This window comes from Danio rerio, chromosome 17 (assembly GCF_052040795.2).
Source record: "Danio rerio strain M-AB ecotype USA chromosome 17, GRCz13ab, whole genome shotgun sequence".
Lineage (NCBI taxonomy): Eukaryota > Metazoa > Chordata > Actinopteri > Cypriniformes > Danionidae > Danio > Danio rerio.
The window spans coordinates 14,231,719-14,247,238 of NC_141037.1; the positions used below are offsets into that span (position 1 = coordinate 14,231,719).

At 34.3% G+C, this 15,520-nt stretch overlaps 1 protein-coding gene across 1 annotated transcript; it reads left to right on the forward strand.

The window, feature by feature from the left end:
* The first annotated feature begins 5,207 nt into the window (after positions 1-5,207).
* gemin2 (gem (nuclear organelle) associated protein 2) lies at positions 5,208-13,702 on the forward strand. The gene is given in 10 exon segments (NM_001017608.2): positions 5,208-5,436; positions 6,490-6,571; positions 6,652-6,741; positions 7,916-7,975; positions 8,054-8,167; positions 10,388-10,432; positions 10,547-10,615; positions 13,073-13,183; positions 13,341-13,399; positions 13,495-13,702. Coding segments are annotated over 10 exon segments (786 nt in total). The 5' UTR covers positions 5,208-5,317; the 3' UTR covers positions 13,532-13,702.
* Positions 13,703-15,520: the final 1,818 nt, after the last annotated feature.

A 15,520-nucleotide genomic window follows, 5' to 3' on the forward strand; every position in this document is an offset into this window, starting at 1 on the left:
TCATTAACATCGCCACACACGCCACATCACAAACCCACACTGAACCAAAGCCACTTCCAATCTGATTTCACAATGTTAGACTATTCAATTCAAGTGTGTTTGTATAGCGCTTTTAACAATTATTGCTGTTCCAAAGCAGATTTATAAAAGATGCACATTATTGTATTACAATCAGAAACATAAAAGGTAAGGTTATTACATTGTAAAACCTCAAAAGTTAAGGTAACTCAAACCAGTTTAGAAAACCGATTGCCACAAACCATTTGAGCTAAAAAAAAAAAAAAAAAAAACTAATCTATATGAGTACTATGAACTTAATCCATTTGACTAAACGAAGCAATTTGAGCACAGTAAAACCCAATAAATGAAGAGAACTCAAACCAACTGAGTACTGTAAAACCCAATAAGTTAAGGCAACTCAAACCGTTTGAGGAAACCAATTGTCACAAACCATTTGAGTTAAAAAAAACAAATCTATATGAGTACTGTCAACTTAATCCATTTAAGTTGAAGTAATGAGGTATTTAATTAACCCATTACCTTCAACACTGAGTTCAAAATTCTTCAAATGAGTAGAATTAACTTTCAATACATTTTGGTTAACTACACTCATTCATTTGATAAAGTTGACTGTTGAGTTTTACAGTGTAGTTCAATAACCTTATTAGTTACTAATAACTTTAACTAAATAACTAACTAATATCTTCTTTCTCTCTCCTTTTCTACATTTTATCTTAATGCAATTTAATGATTAATTTTGTTAAAATGAATTCACAACTGAAAATAATAAACTATTTTTTAAATAAATCTTTACCTGATTTGACTGCTGCACTGCTTTATGATTAAGGATGGGGGACAAATTTGTGTAGATGTAATAATTATAGTTAAAATTTTATTTGTTGTACCCTCAGCATACAAAATATGATAGAAAATGATGATATATAGGTTTAATTTATACTTATAGGCATTTTGTCACCTTAGAATTATAAGGTTCTCTCTGCGTTCTGAATAATTTTGAGATATTGAGGTTCAAGTTTTTTTTAGCAAACAGTATGTGTGTAACATTTGCTTTTTAAATAAAAAGTCTTAAAATGTAAAAAATCGCATAATGTAAATAAGTTGTCATTGAATAAGAATATGTTAATAACTCAATTTTGACAAAAATGTCAGATAGAACCTTATAATTCTAAGGTGACGATTTATTGGGAGCCCGCAGATTTTCTGGGACTCTAAGCGGCCGCTTACTTTGCCAATTGGTTAAATCGGCCCGTGTATAGTTGTAAATATAGTTATTCATCCATTCATTTTTTTTTTCCGGCTTAGGCTCTTTATTAATCTGGGGTTGCAACAGTGGAATGAACCGCCAAATTATCCAGCATATGTTTTACACAGTGGATGCCCTTCCAGCTGCAACCCATCATTGGGAAACATACACCCTCATTAACACACGTACACTACGAACAATTCACCTATAGCGCATGTCTTTGGACTTGTGGTGGAAAACTCCACACAGAAATGTCAACTGACCCAGCCGAGGCTCGAACCAGTGACCTTCTTGCTTTGAGGCGATCATTGGGGCAACATGAAGGAATTATAAAGTTTTTTTTTTTTACACATTTAAGTGGATTAAACATAAAACAATTAAGACTAAAACTGAATAACTGTGTTGTTTCATCTAATTTTAAATAAGTAGTTTAAACAAACTGTATGTTTTGAGTGAAGTCTTAACTTCTTTTTACTACTGAAAGCAAATACACATACTGTAGTATTATTGCAAACTGATAATTATTACTGTAGTATACTTACATTTTTACTATAGTAAGCTGTAGTTTTTATGTAGTTTAATATACTGTGCAGCAACTATAAAATCACCACAACAGATTAATGCAAGTACCTTAGTAGTTTAAAAATACTATAGTATTTGTAATGAATTACTATACAGTAATATTTTTTATGTGGGCACCAACAAGGATAGTTCACATTTCAAATTTGAAGTCTGCTTATTTTAAAGTCCTTTTAAAGTATTAATTATATGAATAATTAAACTGTGTTAAGTTAATGCACTGATTGCTTTGGTAATCTTCAATCAATTCTGAACATTTCAGTTTAATGTCTTCAGCCTCAATATTCTAAACCACGCCCCTTTTATCGTTAGTTTGCTATGAGTGATGATGTGCAAAAAAGAATGATCCACCCCCTACTCAATATTGCATTTCAATTTTAAGTACATCAATATACTGGTAAAAAATTCTCAGCCACTTCCAGTTCACACAGACTTTAGAGGGGTTCATGTCTTTAACAAGCTGTAATATAAGTCCTCAGAATGTCTTTTCAGACATTTCAGCTCAAAATATCTTACAGATCATTTATTATATCGTGCTTCAAATGCCCTTTTTGGGTGAAAACACAAATATGATGCTTGTGTGTCTTCTTAAATGCAAATGAGATCAAGAGGGCGGAGCCTTTACAACTCATGCTTCAGTTACTCCCATAAACACAAACAAAAGATCTGAATCTGTTTTAAAATCTTGTTCATTTAAATGGTGCTTAAACTGGTAAAAAATAAACAACAATACTGTGTTATAATGGAGTTTTCTCATCAACGTTAATAAAAATACTTATCTAATGTTTAGAATGCATGAAATATGTATAAATACAAAAATATTGTAAGAAGGCTAGATGCAGTAACAACTGTGATTATTAACATCTACTTCAGGACTCAGTAGTTGTAGTTTTATATATATATTTAATAGAATTGAGTGCTTTTTGAAAACATAGTTAACATGACAAATAAGATTATGCATCTGGGTAATGTCAGCTCAGTTCTGTTATATTGTCTTTAGATTGGAGGTTACTGATAGGACTGAGCGACTGAGCAAAGGTCTGCAGAGTCTGAAGTTCTGCCTGCAGCACAAAACCTCATTCATTTATCAGTTTGCAATCGTAGTCAGTGTTTCAGAATTATTTCCATCTCTAGAGTTTCATTTCAATTATTAAACCTTTGCTATAACATGGATGATACATTGTGTGTTTAAATGCCTTTGCAAAATCAAAGCCTCAAACTATATATTTTATATTTACCCTTTTTTTATTAAAAATTAGGCTATTATATGTTCAATTTTTCACCAGAAAGTAGAATGTTATTGCGAGTACAAAAAAATTGTAAAGAGCTCTTGAGCGTGTAGGCTAATATTTAGCTTCTGTTTTGATGTTATATTGTTAGAAATACATATAAACTTGGGCTGTTTATGAGCACTAATAATTGTCAAATTAAAAGGGACTGAATTAAACTACTAGAAGTTTTATTATAACTTCATAGAGTATCTCCTTTTTAAAATAAAAAATTAATGTAGCATGGTAAAAACATGGCCTTTTTTTACATTCAAAACCTGCTGATCTGACACAAAGTAACATAACACTAAATTCTGATTACATTATGGGTGTTTAAAGACAGAATTAGAATTGCATTCAAGATGACATATGTAACAGTCAAAAAATTATGAAATATTTCATAATATTTTACTCAGTAAAATTTTAAAATGTTTAAATCTTTATTTATTTATTTATTTTATTTTCGGCTTAGTCCCTTTATTAATCTGGAGTCGCCACAGTGGAATGAATCGCCACCTTATCCAGCACACAGTTTTATGCAGTGGATGCCCTTCCAGCCACAACCCATCTCTGGGAAACATCCACACACACTATGGACAATTTAGGCAATTCACCTGTACTACATGTCTTTGGACTGTGAGGGAAACTGAAGCAACCCACGCGAACGCAGGGAGAACATGCAAACTCCACACAGAAACGCCAACTGATCCAGCCGAGGCTCGAACCAGCGACCTTCTTGCTGTGAGGCGACAGCACTACCTACTGCTCCACTGCGTTGCCTGTTTCAAACTTATAAGAAAAATAAATTAATTGAAGGAGAGGGTAATAGACTTTAATTTTGCCTTGTGTATGTGAAACGGTCCAAGAAAAATAATCAACTTCAAAGCATTACCGAGTGTATCATGGCCAGTTTTCAGTTTAAAAAAGAATCATGCATTCATCCAAGTTAATTATATATAATTTTATTATAAACTGAGTAAAAAATTAACCCTGAAACCAGTTTCCAAAAGTCGTCAATAAATGTACAAGCACAAAATAAATGTAGGAGACTTTCAGGTTTAAAACATTCTGATGAAATGTCTTTTTAAAATGTATTAATGAACAGATGGCAGGGATACCTGTGTAATATTTTCTTTATCTTTTTTAAATACATTTACTGTATTACAGAAAGATACATTTGGTGCACATCATTTACAATAATAATCATTAGATTATTTACAATGGTGCCAATAAAGAATGAAAAAGAAGAAAAAAGTAAGAGGAACAACCAACAGAAATCAAACAAAAAACAAAGAAATATCAATAGGCCATCTGATCTGAGGGTAGATATATAGATTTAAAAAAAAATGAAAGTGAAGAAGGCAAAATAAGAAGCAGCAATTTAGAGATTTAATTGATTATAAAGATCGTGCAAATGGTATGCTTTGAGTACTTTCTTGTTAAGTGAATCTGGAACTGTAAGTAATTTTTTAATCTCTTGTAAATGCTAGAAATGTTAGCTTGCAATTTGACATTGACAATGTACATTTATGAACATGAAATCTGCATAAAGAAAAAGGTTTATTTTAAAGTAGACATTAAACTTTGTTATAAAAAACACCAAAAATTACTTTTGTAGTCACAGAAAAATGCTGTAAAGTAATATTTGGACAATTGCATGACCAAATTAAATAAGCGAGGAGTTTCAGCGTTAATCTGACAAAAGGAGATATTTGTATTAAAGTATGATCCAAATCTTTTCTTTAAGACATTTTTGATAGGATAAATGTTATGTAATAATTTAAAAGATATTTCCTTTACCTTTTTAGTAAGGAAAAACTTGATGTATGGACCATATATTTCCCCAGTTTAAATGATCAAAAAGACCGTTTCAATGTGAGATAGCAGAAGGGGTAGAGTTTTAAAAAAACACAGCTCTTATTTGATAATTTTTCCTTTTTATTTAACCTTATTGGGGAGTAAATAAAAAACATTCTACTTGTACAATATTTCTCCACCATTTTATGTTGTTACCCTTCACATTTCTCCTAAACAACAGATGTCGCTACACATCTTTCCATCTGTAAGCGAGTGAATAAAAGAACCGTCGCGTCTATTGATCGTCATCCTCGTGTCCAATGTTTTCAAAATGGAGAGGTTGACATGCACGTAATAGTGAGCATGTTGATTTATTTTGATGGTCGTGCATAAAAAATAAGGCAAAGAGATGAAGTCAGACGCCGAGGAGTTGATGCCCAGACTCCTGCCAGTGGATTCCTGCGACACAGAGGAATATACTCTTACCGAGCCGCCTAGAAACCCTCAGGAATATCTCAGATTTGTCCAGTAAGTCTTTCGGCTATTGAGGTAAATTTGGTTTAATATTCGCACATTCAGACATTCTCATCAATAATATAGTTTCAGAAAAGTATTCTTTGCAAATTGTAAATAAGGAGATCATATTAGCTGCCAATGATTACTAAAGTACAACATTATTAAGTCAATTAAACAGTCCTTATATTGTTATACCCTACTGGAAAAAAACCAGCTTAAACCAGCCTAGGCTGGTTGGCTGGTTTTAGCTGGTTGACCAGGCTTGTTTGAGAGGGGTTTTGGCCATTTGCAGGCTGGTTTCCAGCCATTTCCAGCCTGGTCTTAGCTGGGCAGGCTGGGAGATGACCAGCTAAAACCACACACACACACACACACACACACACACACACACACACACACACACACACACACACACACACACTCACACACACACAGAGAGAGCGCTGTGGGGGAAATCAGAGCACCTAGAGGAAACCCACACCAACACGGGGAGAACATTAAAGCTCCACGCAGAAATGCCTTATGGCCCAGCCAGGACTCGAACCAGTGACCTTCTTGCTGTAAGGTGACAGTGGTTACCACTAAGCCACCGTGTCGCCCATCAAGATTGTGGCTCTATGCTGGTTTCATACCTAGAACCTCATAGTTTGTTACCCAATGCTTAGCACGTTGAACTAATTGATCAAATTGGTAAAACTAGTGATCCGAAGGACAGTGGCACTAACAAAATATGATTTGGGGCTACACTTTAATGCTTTTGGCTAATAAATTACTATTACACAGAATAACTATTGTAAATATTGTTTGTAAAAAAATTATTTTACACATTCTAATGCAACAGGAAAAACAAAACTACTTTAAAGCTGTATTAGCTTTTTCTTGTTGATGAAACTATGCTTGACTTTGACTCTTGTTCGATGAACATTATAGTAGTCAGCATTTTACAAGTTCATCGAAAACGCTTTTCAAAATTGTCCTAAGGCAAGAGTGGGTGTTGTTTGATGGTTTTAGGACAACTTTAATAAAAAGACCCTGTTTAAATATCGACTACTGTATATTTTACAGGAGGGAAGCATCTCTGTGTCCAGATGTTGTTGTGGCACAAATTGATCCAAAGAAGCTGAAGAAACAGTCAGTGAATGTGTCTGTAAGTGGGAAAAGTGAACTGAATAATCTGTTATAAATTCTGTAATGTGTAAAATAACTGTGCCATTATTTTTGCCTCAGATCACAGGTTGTCTTGCTGCACCTGAGGGTTTTTCACCCAGCTTTAAATGGCAGCAGCAACAAGTCAGCAGATTTTCAGAAGTCAGACAGGTGTTCAATATTAACCACATTAGTTTCTTTAAAGGGATAGTTCACACACAAAAAATGAATATTTACTCATTATTTATGAATGTTACTATTATTCAAGTGGTTCCAAATTTTTTCAAGTTTATTTTTTCTGTTGAGCAAATCCATTCATTCATTTTCTGCCGCTTTTCCGGGCCGGGTCGCTGGAGCAGCAGTCTTAGGAGACAACCCCAGATTTCCCTCTCCCGAGACACTTCCTCCAGCTCCTCCGGGGGGGATCCCGAGGCGTTCCAAGGCCAGCCAAGAGACATAGTCCCTCTAGCGTGTCATGGGTCTTCCATGAGGCATCCTCCTGGTGGGACATGCCTGGAACACCTCCCTAGGTAGGCGTCCAGGAGTCATCCCAAACAGATGCCTGAACCACCTCGGCTGAGTTCTCTCGATGTGGAGGAGCAGCGGCTCTACTCAGAGCTCCTCCCGGGTGACAGAGCTCCTAACCCTATCCATAAGAGTGCGCCCTGCCACCCTTCGAAGGAAACTCATTTCGGCCACTTGTAACCGTGATCTTGTCCTTTCTGTCATCACCCAAAGCTCATGACCATAGGTGAGAGTAGGATTGTAGATTGACCGGTAAATCGAAAGCTTTGCCTTTCGGCTCAGCTCCTGTTGAGCACAAAAGAAGATATTATAAAGAATGTTAGAAACCTGACTTCCATAGTAAAAAAAAACAAATATTATGGAAGTCAATGGTTACTGCTTTCCAACATTTTTTCAGAATAGATTCTTTTGTGTTTAGCAGAAAAAAAAAACAGGTTTTACAGGTTTTCAGCTTTGTTCAAAATAAAGGATGAGTAAATAATGACAACTTTCATTTAATATTTCATTCTGTCATCATTTACTCACCCTTTATTTTGAAGAAAGCTGAAAACCTGTAACTATTGACTTAGTAGTAGTATTTAGTATTTGTTGTTACTACAGTATTTCTTTTTCCTAATATGGAAGTCAGTGGTTACAGGTTTTCAACATTCTTCAAAATGCCTCTCAACAGAGGAAAGAAATTCATAAAGGTTGATAACCACTTGAGGGGGAGTAAATACAGAGTAAATATTATTTTTGGTTAAACTATCCCTTTAAGTACTTTTGGACTTTTTAGAATTTGTTTTTGTATTTTGTTTCATCCATATATTTCTTGTTTCAGAGTGTGAACAAGCATCGTCAGCATTGGAAAGCTCAGTTTTTGGATGATAATGTTGTCATGGTAGGACTTTATTTATTATTGGGCTTAAATTAAATCTGAAAAAAGCTGCTTACACTGGAGACTTCTTTTTCCTTTCAGCCCAAAACTGAGGATGAGGATGGATGGAAAAGGTTTTGTTTGGGTGAGAATGTTTGTCTTGAGATTCAACTGAAAGAAGAAGACGGTGTAAATCCAGGACTCGATTATGTCAAGGTACTAATTTGCCCTTCAATAGATCATTTTACACTGTGGTAGTTGTTTGACAGCTTAAATAGATTATATTAAAGGGATAGTTCAAGCAAAATCAAATTTGCTGTGATTTTATTTATTTATTTTTCAAACATAAGTTTTGGATTGGTGATAAAATGCATTTTAATGCCAACCAACACTTTGAAATGAATTACAAAAAAACCTAAAATGTATAAATACTCCTGGCCAGGGCTTGACATCAACACCTGCCAAATGTGGGTAGATTTCAGCTCTGGCGGGTAAGACAGCTACTCGCACTAGCCACTTTGGCTGGTTGGAAATAGTTTTTAACACATAGTTTTCTAAAAGCAGGGTTTGACAATAAGGATGGGCCAATATGCGTGCAAATGTGATCTTAGAATCAAGAAACAGCACGACTGACAAAAATAATTGTGTTCGCGCGAGCAAAAGAAAGCAGGCAAATACCTCATAAGAGGATGATTACTCGCGTGCACAGGTGATGTGATGCGCACGACTGTTAAAAAGCGTACACGGTTCCGTTTACTTGCACGAAACAACCGTGTGTAGAGGAAACGTAACTAGTGCGATCGGTTCTCTTTGAAATAGACTAGAAAAAAAAGCGCTGATCGTGCACCCACAGTCCTGCTGCTGTCAAGAGCTCAAGATTGAACATTTTTTAAAATATATTTATCCTTTTGTAAGCAGCAGCAGTCACAGCTTTCATTTGAATTATTCTTCGAACAGATTATTAACAGGCCTAACATTAACCATAATCCTTTCATTATCACACATAGTATGTTTTTACCTGCTCTTTTTGCTTGCAGTTATTTTAGTTAATATAGTTTAATTATCATCCTTTGCAATAGCATTGCTTTAATATGAGATTAACTCCCCATTTATGTGTAGTAACTGCTGATCTGGGACCTTTAGCTAGGACAGATTACTGTGCATATTTTAAAAACGTGACTAGATCTTTTTAAATGTCAATTTTTATAAAAAGAAAAGTTTTGTTGAATAAAAAGTACATGTATGCAGCTGTATTTTGCTTGTTTTGACACATTTAAAATGTGTGGCTAAGAAATAATTATTTCTTTTTGGTGTGGTCTGAGATAAATTTGGTAAATCCTTAGTTTTGAGCCCTAAAAAGTGATGTAAAATAAAAACTAATTGCAATGCGACATCCCATTTGCACATGCACACCACACACAAAAACTGAAATGAGTGAGGAGGCTTGTGGACAATACAGAACATCTAAATCAAGTCATTTTAGCATGTCAAAGTCACATTTATTCATATAAAATATATTTCCCAAACAACAAAAGTGTGGCTGGTGAAAAAGGCGAGTGGCTAGTAACTTTGTAAATCTACTAGCCATAGTGGCTGGTGATCAAAAAAGTTAATGTCAAGCCCTGCTCCTGGCTCCGAATGATACACTGAAGTCTTAAAGAAATAGTTCACACAAATTCAGTCCTCATTTACTCACTCTTCACTGGTTTTAAACCTGTTTAAGTTTTTTTTCTTCTGTCGAGCACAAAATCACCAAAGGTACAGTTTCAGCTTGAATTTACCTCTGTAATGTTCTGCAAAAGAAACACGGTATCACTTTAGTTTACATTTACTACTGGCTTATTACCTGCCTATTATTAAGATAATAAATGTTTATTAGTCACCTTACAATTATAAGGATCTATCTGACATTTTTGTCAAAATTGAGTTATACGTACATGTACAACATATTCTTATTAAATGACATCTTATTTACATTATGGGATGTTTTTTTATAAGTTGTTTACATTTTAAGACCTTTTATTTAAAAAAACAATATTACACACATACTGTTTGCTATGAAATGCAAAAACTTTGAAGCTCAATATCTCACAATCATTCTGAACGCAGATAGAACCTTATAAATCCAATGTGACGACTTATAAAGTATGATCTTAGTTTAGATCCCTAATCGTACCCTATAGCTAAACTCAATTACTACAATACTATTAATAAGCAGCTTATTAGTATTTTATTGTCTTAGTTAATCGTTTGCTAATAGCATTTATTAAAGATTCAAATAAAGTGTGAGCAGAAAAACCACATCTTCGATGACTTGAGCAAATTAACATCAAATTTTAATTTTGTGTGAACCGACCGGTTTAGTTGAATATATTTATTATCACATTATTTGAGCTATTTACAATTAATACATTTTTATGAATCCCTTTTTATTAGACCGGTTTCCCACCTTTCCTGAGCATCGTCAGCAAACTAAGCCAGGTAACTTTCGATCGATAGCAGCTGTGGTTATTGTTCACATGTATCTGACATACATTCTGATGTTTAATACTCTGATAAATAATTAATTGTCATTTCATTACATTCTCTGTGCAGTCAACTGTGTCTGCTGTGCTTGAGTATTTAATTAATTGGTTTGAAGAGAGGGACTTTGTTCCACAATTGGTAAGTGAAAAGTGTATTTCTGAGATGTATTTAATGATATGGTCACTCTAAACGTTATTGACAAATATTTCTGTTAGTTTTGAAAGTGTGCCTGTTGTGTGTTATTTACCCATATTACCTTAGAAGCAGTTTATAATATACTGTAGCTGTTTGGGAATTTAAAAGGTCTGCAGTGTTTTTTTTAGAGATCTAAGAGTATAATAAATGGTTGCTTTTTTCCTAAAAGAACACTCATTTATTAGACCATAGGTAATGCATGAAGGCAGTCTTTGGTTGACACAGCACAAAATGACTGTGTACACTCTTAAAACCCAACCATTAGGTTTAAAAATGTAATTTAAGTGTAATTTAAATTCCATATTTGGCCCAATGTTGGGTTAAAACAACCCAGAATTATTTATAGTGTTTGGTTGTGGAAGCCTCTGGAGATGGAGTTCACATGTCGTAATATTTATTGACATATATTTTATTTTTAAGTTTACATTTATTTATTTATTTATTTAAAGGCTGGCTTGTTTTTAACCACACTTCAACCAAACTTAAAATTGGGTTATTTATTTAAATTAAATTTCAAATTTTTGAAACCCAACTGTTTGCTTAGTCTATATTTAACCCAACATTGGGTTAAAAACACCCAGAATTTTAATAGTGTTTTAGAGTGCTGAGAAAGCCTCTGGAGATGAAATTCAAATTTGGTAATATTTATTACCATATCTTGTTTATGATATTAATTTATTTAGAATTTGGGAATTTTAGAAGCAGGGTTGTTTTAGTCCCACTTTGGGTCAAATTTACACAAACTGAAAATTGGGAAAATTTATTTTTTAATTGAATTGAAGTGACCTTTTAAACCCAACTGTTGGCTTTGTTCATATTTGACCTAGCATTTGGCTAAAACAACCCAGATTTTCATAGTGTTTTAGAGTTCTGATGAAGCCTCTGTAGGTGAAATTCAAATATGGTAATATTTATTAACATATCTTTTTATCAATTAATTTACTTAGAGATTTCGAATTTTAGAGGCTGGGTTGTTTTAACTACACTTTGGGTCAACTTTGGACAAACTCAAAATTAGATTAATTTATTTGAATTAAATTTAAATGACTTTTGAAACCAAACTTTTAGCTTTGTCCATATTTGACCCAGCATTGGGTAAAAACCACCCAGAATTCTTTTTGTAGTGTTTTACACTGCCAATGAAGCCTCTCGAGATGAAGTCAAATATATTTATTAACATATCTTTTTTAATAATAAAAAAATATTTATTTAGAATTTCAGAGGCTGGGTTGTTTTAACCACATTTTGGGTTAATTTATTTTAATTAAATTTAAATGACTTTTGAAACCAACTGTTGACCAAATGTTCACATTTGACCCAGCATTGGATTAAAATAATCCCGTATTGTTTAGAATATGCATTTGGTTTCTGACACAAGGTACAATTGGTCAACCAATCACAACAGAATCAATCCTCTGACCAATCACAGAAGAGCAGGCTCTCAGAAAGGAGAAATTTACCAAAACCGGATCTTTGACCAAACCATTTTTTTCTTTTAGGGAGAAAAGAGCTAGTGCTGTTTAGGCTGGGACACACCAAGCTGATGTTAGGGATGGGCGATACCAATTATTTTCTTTCTGGTCCGATAGCAAGCATTTCAAGACAAGTATCACCGATAAAATACTTCAATTAAATATGTTTTAGGGATTTTATAACATTTTTAAAAATCACGTTCAGTATTATTATTAAAAAAAAAACTATAGACATAACTTTTTACATTTATTAAAATTACAGAACAAAAATTGGCTATACAGCACCATATATAAGTGTAACGGAGGCCTGCTAGAGAAGTGCTATGCAGGAAAACGTCACTCTGATCTCTAAAGGTGCTCTAGCGACTGACACTCAAGGCTATGGTCTTTAGCCTCCTTGTTAGAGCAACTGACTCCCATGCAAAGATTCGCTGGTTCAATCCCAGACTGGGTTGGGTGCAGTTGGACCAGTGGGTTACACGTGGGGGCTCGTCCGGGATGGGAGTGAGGTTTAGCAGGGTGAGTGCAATGGAGGCCAGCTAGCGAAGCTCTGTAGGTAAATCCAAGTCCTCTGACCTCTAAAGGTGCTCTAGCAACAGACGGTAGAAGCCATGGTCTTTAGCCTCATTGTTAGAGCAACTGACTCCCATACAAAGAATCGTAAGTTTGAGGACCGGGTTAGGACCGGAGGGTTACACAACAAAAAAATAACAGTAACCTTTGGTTTGGTTGGTCCCAGCCTTTTTTTAATTTGATTGTTTTCGATGGATTTAAAACTACTGTAGGAGACCTCCAAAATATAATTGGACACATTTGAACTTTCAGCACTTCTAGATTGTTCAAGTACTATTATAACAACAATTTAAAGGTATTATTGAGCCATATTTTTCACTATGCATTGCTTAAACTTTAATCTTTATCTCCACAGGGCAGATGGTTATATGCATTACTAGCTTGCCTTGAGAAACCATTGCTTCCTGAAGCTCATTCCCTTATCAGGCAGTTGGCAAGACGGTGCTCAGCAGTCCGTGCCAATCTGGTAAACACTTATTTTACTCTGCTCTGAATTAAAAGCTGAGGGTACCACTCAGATTGGGCCTCGCTTCGGCTGCAGCTTTAATACTGGAGCTTGTTTGCGAGAGCCTAAAATAGGTTGAATAGAACAGACAGAATATTTAATTTTTTTCATCTTCCAGGAAAGCAAAGATGATGATCGTTTGTCAGCTCTTAACTTGATGATCTGTATTGTTGCCAGGTAACTGACATGGCGCTGTTTTGGCCAGATTTAGTGTTTCCTGAAATATGTGCAGATGGTTTTATGATGTATAATCACACGTCTCTCTGTTACAGGTATTTCGAGCAGAATGATTTGGCTGACAAAGAGTGAAGCAGGCCTTGGAAACAGATGGAAGAAAATTCGTAAGATTTTGTAAAATATAGATTATACAGTTACTTTGCCAATAGTTCAATGTAAAATAAAGTACGCCTGCCCTTTTGTAATGCAAATGATGTGTCATGTTAAACATTGAGATTGTCAAATAAAACTGGCTTCTTAGTATTGCACTGTCTTGTTTTTTGTGTGCTGTGAATGGCAATTAAACAGATTTATTAAAGGATTCACTAGAAATGTAATTTCTCTTTGCAAAGAAATGTCTATTGTTTTATCTCTATTTGTTTAATGGCTGTTTGCTTATTAAAATAAAAGAAACACAATTTTCTCTTTAAAAAACAACAACTACGTGAGATGTTACTGTGTGGTTTTAATTACTTTGTTGGTATATCTATTAACTAACATAATATTGTTGAAACCATAACTGTAATAAATATTGTATTTTTAACAGAAACTTTGATGATTCACAAAATTTGTAAACTTGTTGATGCATTAAATTTTTATGTTATACATAAGTTTATACAGCAATCTATCTGATTGGCTGATAGCTGTGCGATATTCTGCAAATAACAGCACTCGTCCAGCCACTTCACCTTTCGCCCTTGTGTATTACTCCACCACATACAGCGACAAGCAGAGGACACTACAGTTTGACAAATATTGCTGCTGTTGGACAACATAATGTACTTTTAAGGCTTTTTTAGTCAAGAATGTAGTTGTTTATATCGCAACTATGCAGTTTATTTATAAGGATAGTGCCTATTTCAAAATATTTACAGTATAATTTCTAAGAGAGACAGCACATCGGCTGCCATTAGCCTGTCTTTGAGCAGAGCAAAGACGGTTGACGTTGTCCCCCCACAAGATGGTGACAGGACTGCATAATAAGTCCTTAGAGGAGAAAAAAATATAGCTTGATTTTAAACTACAGCTGATCAAATCATTATTAAACTGGTAAGTGACATTCTAAGTCGATCTGTATGTTTTGTATGTTGTAGTGCTGTATTTATACCATAATAATTGTGTGTTGTGTGTAAGATGGGAACCCACATATCAGGAATGTATGTATTTTCTGATGGCCACTTTGTATAACCCTGAGTTACTTTTTGGTTGACCATATGTTTGTTTCTATGTGTCTCTTGCATTTGTTACTGCAGACTAGTTCAGTAAAATGAAAGAAGTGCCTGCATGTGTTTAGCATTTTTCCTTATCGCAAACACAACAGTAATTTGATTAGTAATCTAAATCTTTGGCTTTTTGAGGATTATTGTGATCTACCGATTGCAACAGAGAAATACTGGGGAATCTCTGTAGACTGATGACATTTCATGCCGTTCAGCCTTATAATCTTAAAATGTGGGCAAAATCTGTTTTGTCTTCACTCCAGATATTATGCTAGAGAATCATTAAGTTCTACCTCTAAAGTGACGTTGGTGAATTAACTGTTGTATAAATGCAATATAACACTTGTAGCAGGCTGTATATCGTCACTGGTGGGACACATCGCATGCCTCCCACCAGTGCCAATATACAGCCACATCACACTGCTACTTGTGTGATATTGCTCATATATAATATTTATTCAGAAGGAGTAAAATTTAAAAAGAAAAGTTATCGTTATAAAGGTCATGTATTCTTAACCAAGTTGGCAAATAAATAGGCCATCAGTAGTTGTAGTTGAAGCTGTTATAAATAATGGAAACCATATAAAGCCATAGGCTATAATGCCATTTTATAGTGTCTCTCGAAAAGCCTATTTTTGTATTTAAAAGAATTATTATAAGTCAAAAAAATCAAGAGAAATGCTTCCATGTTGTAGGTAATTGTTATCATCAGACATTTAGGAAAATTTCACATAAAAATCTTGTGTAACAATGTTGTAATGTTATGATGAAAGCTAAAAATGTATCTCTGAGGGTGAAATAACGTTATACGGCTGAATTTCACTCCCTGAAGGTAACTTAATACTAGAAGGGATACAGTCGT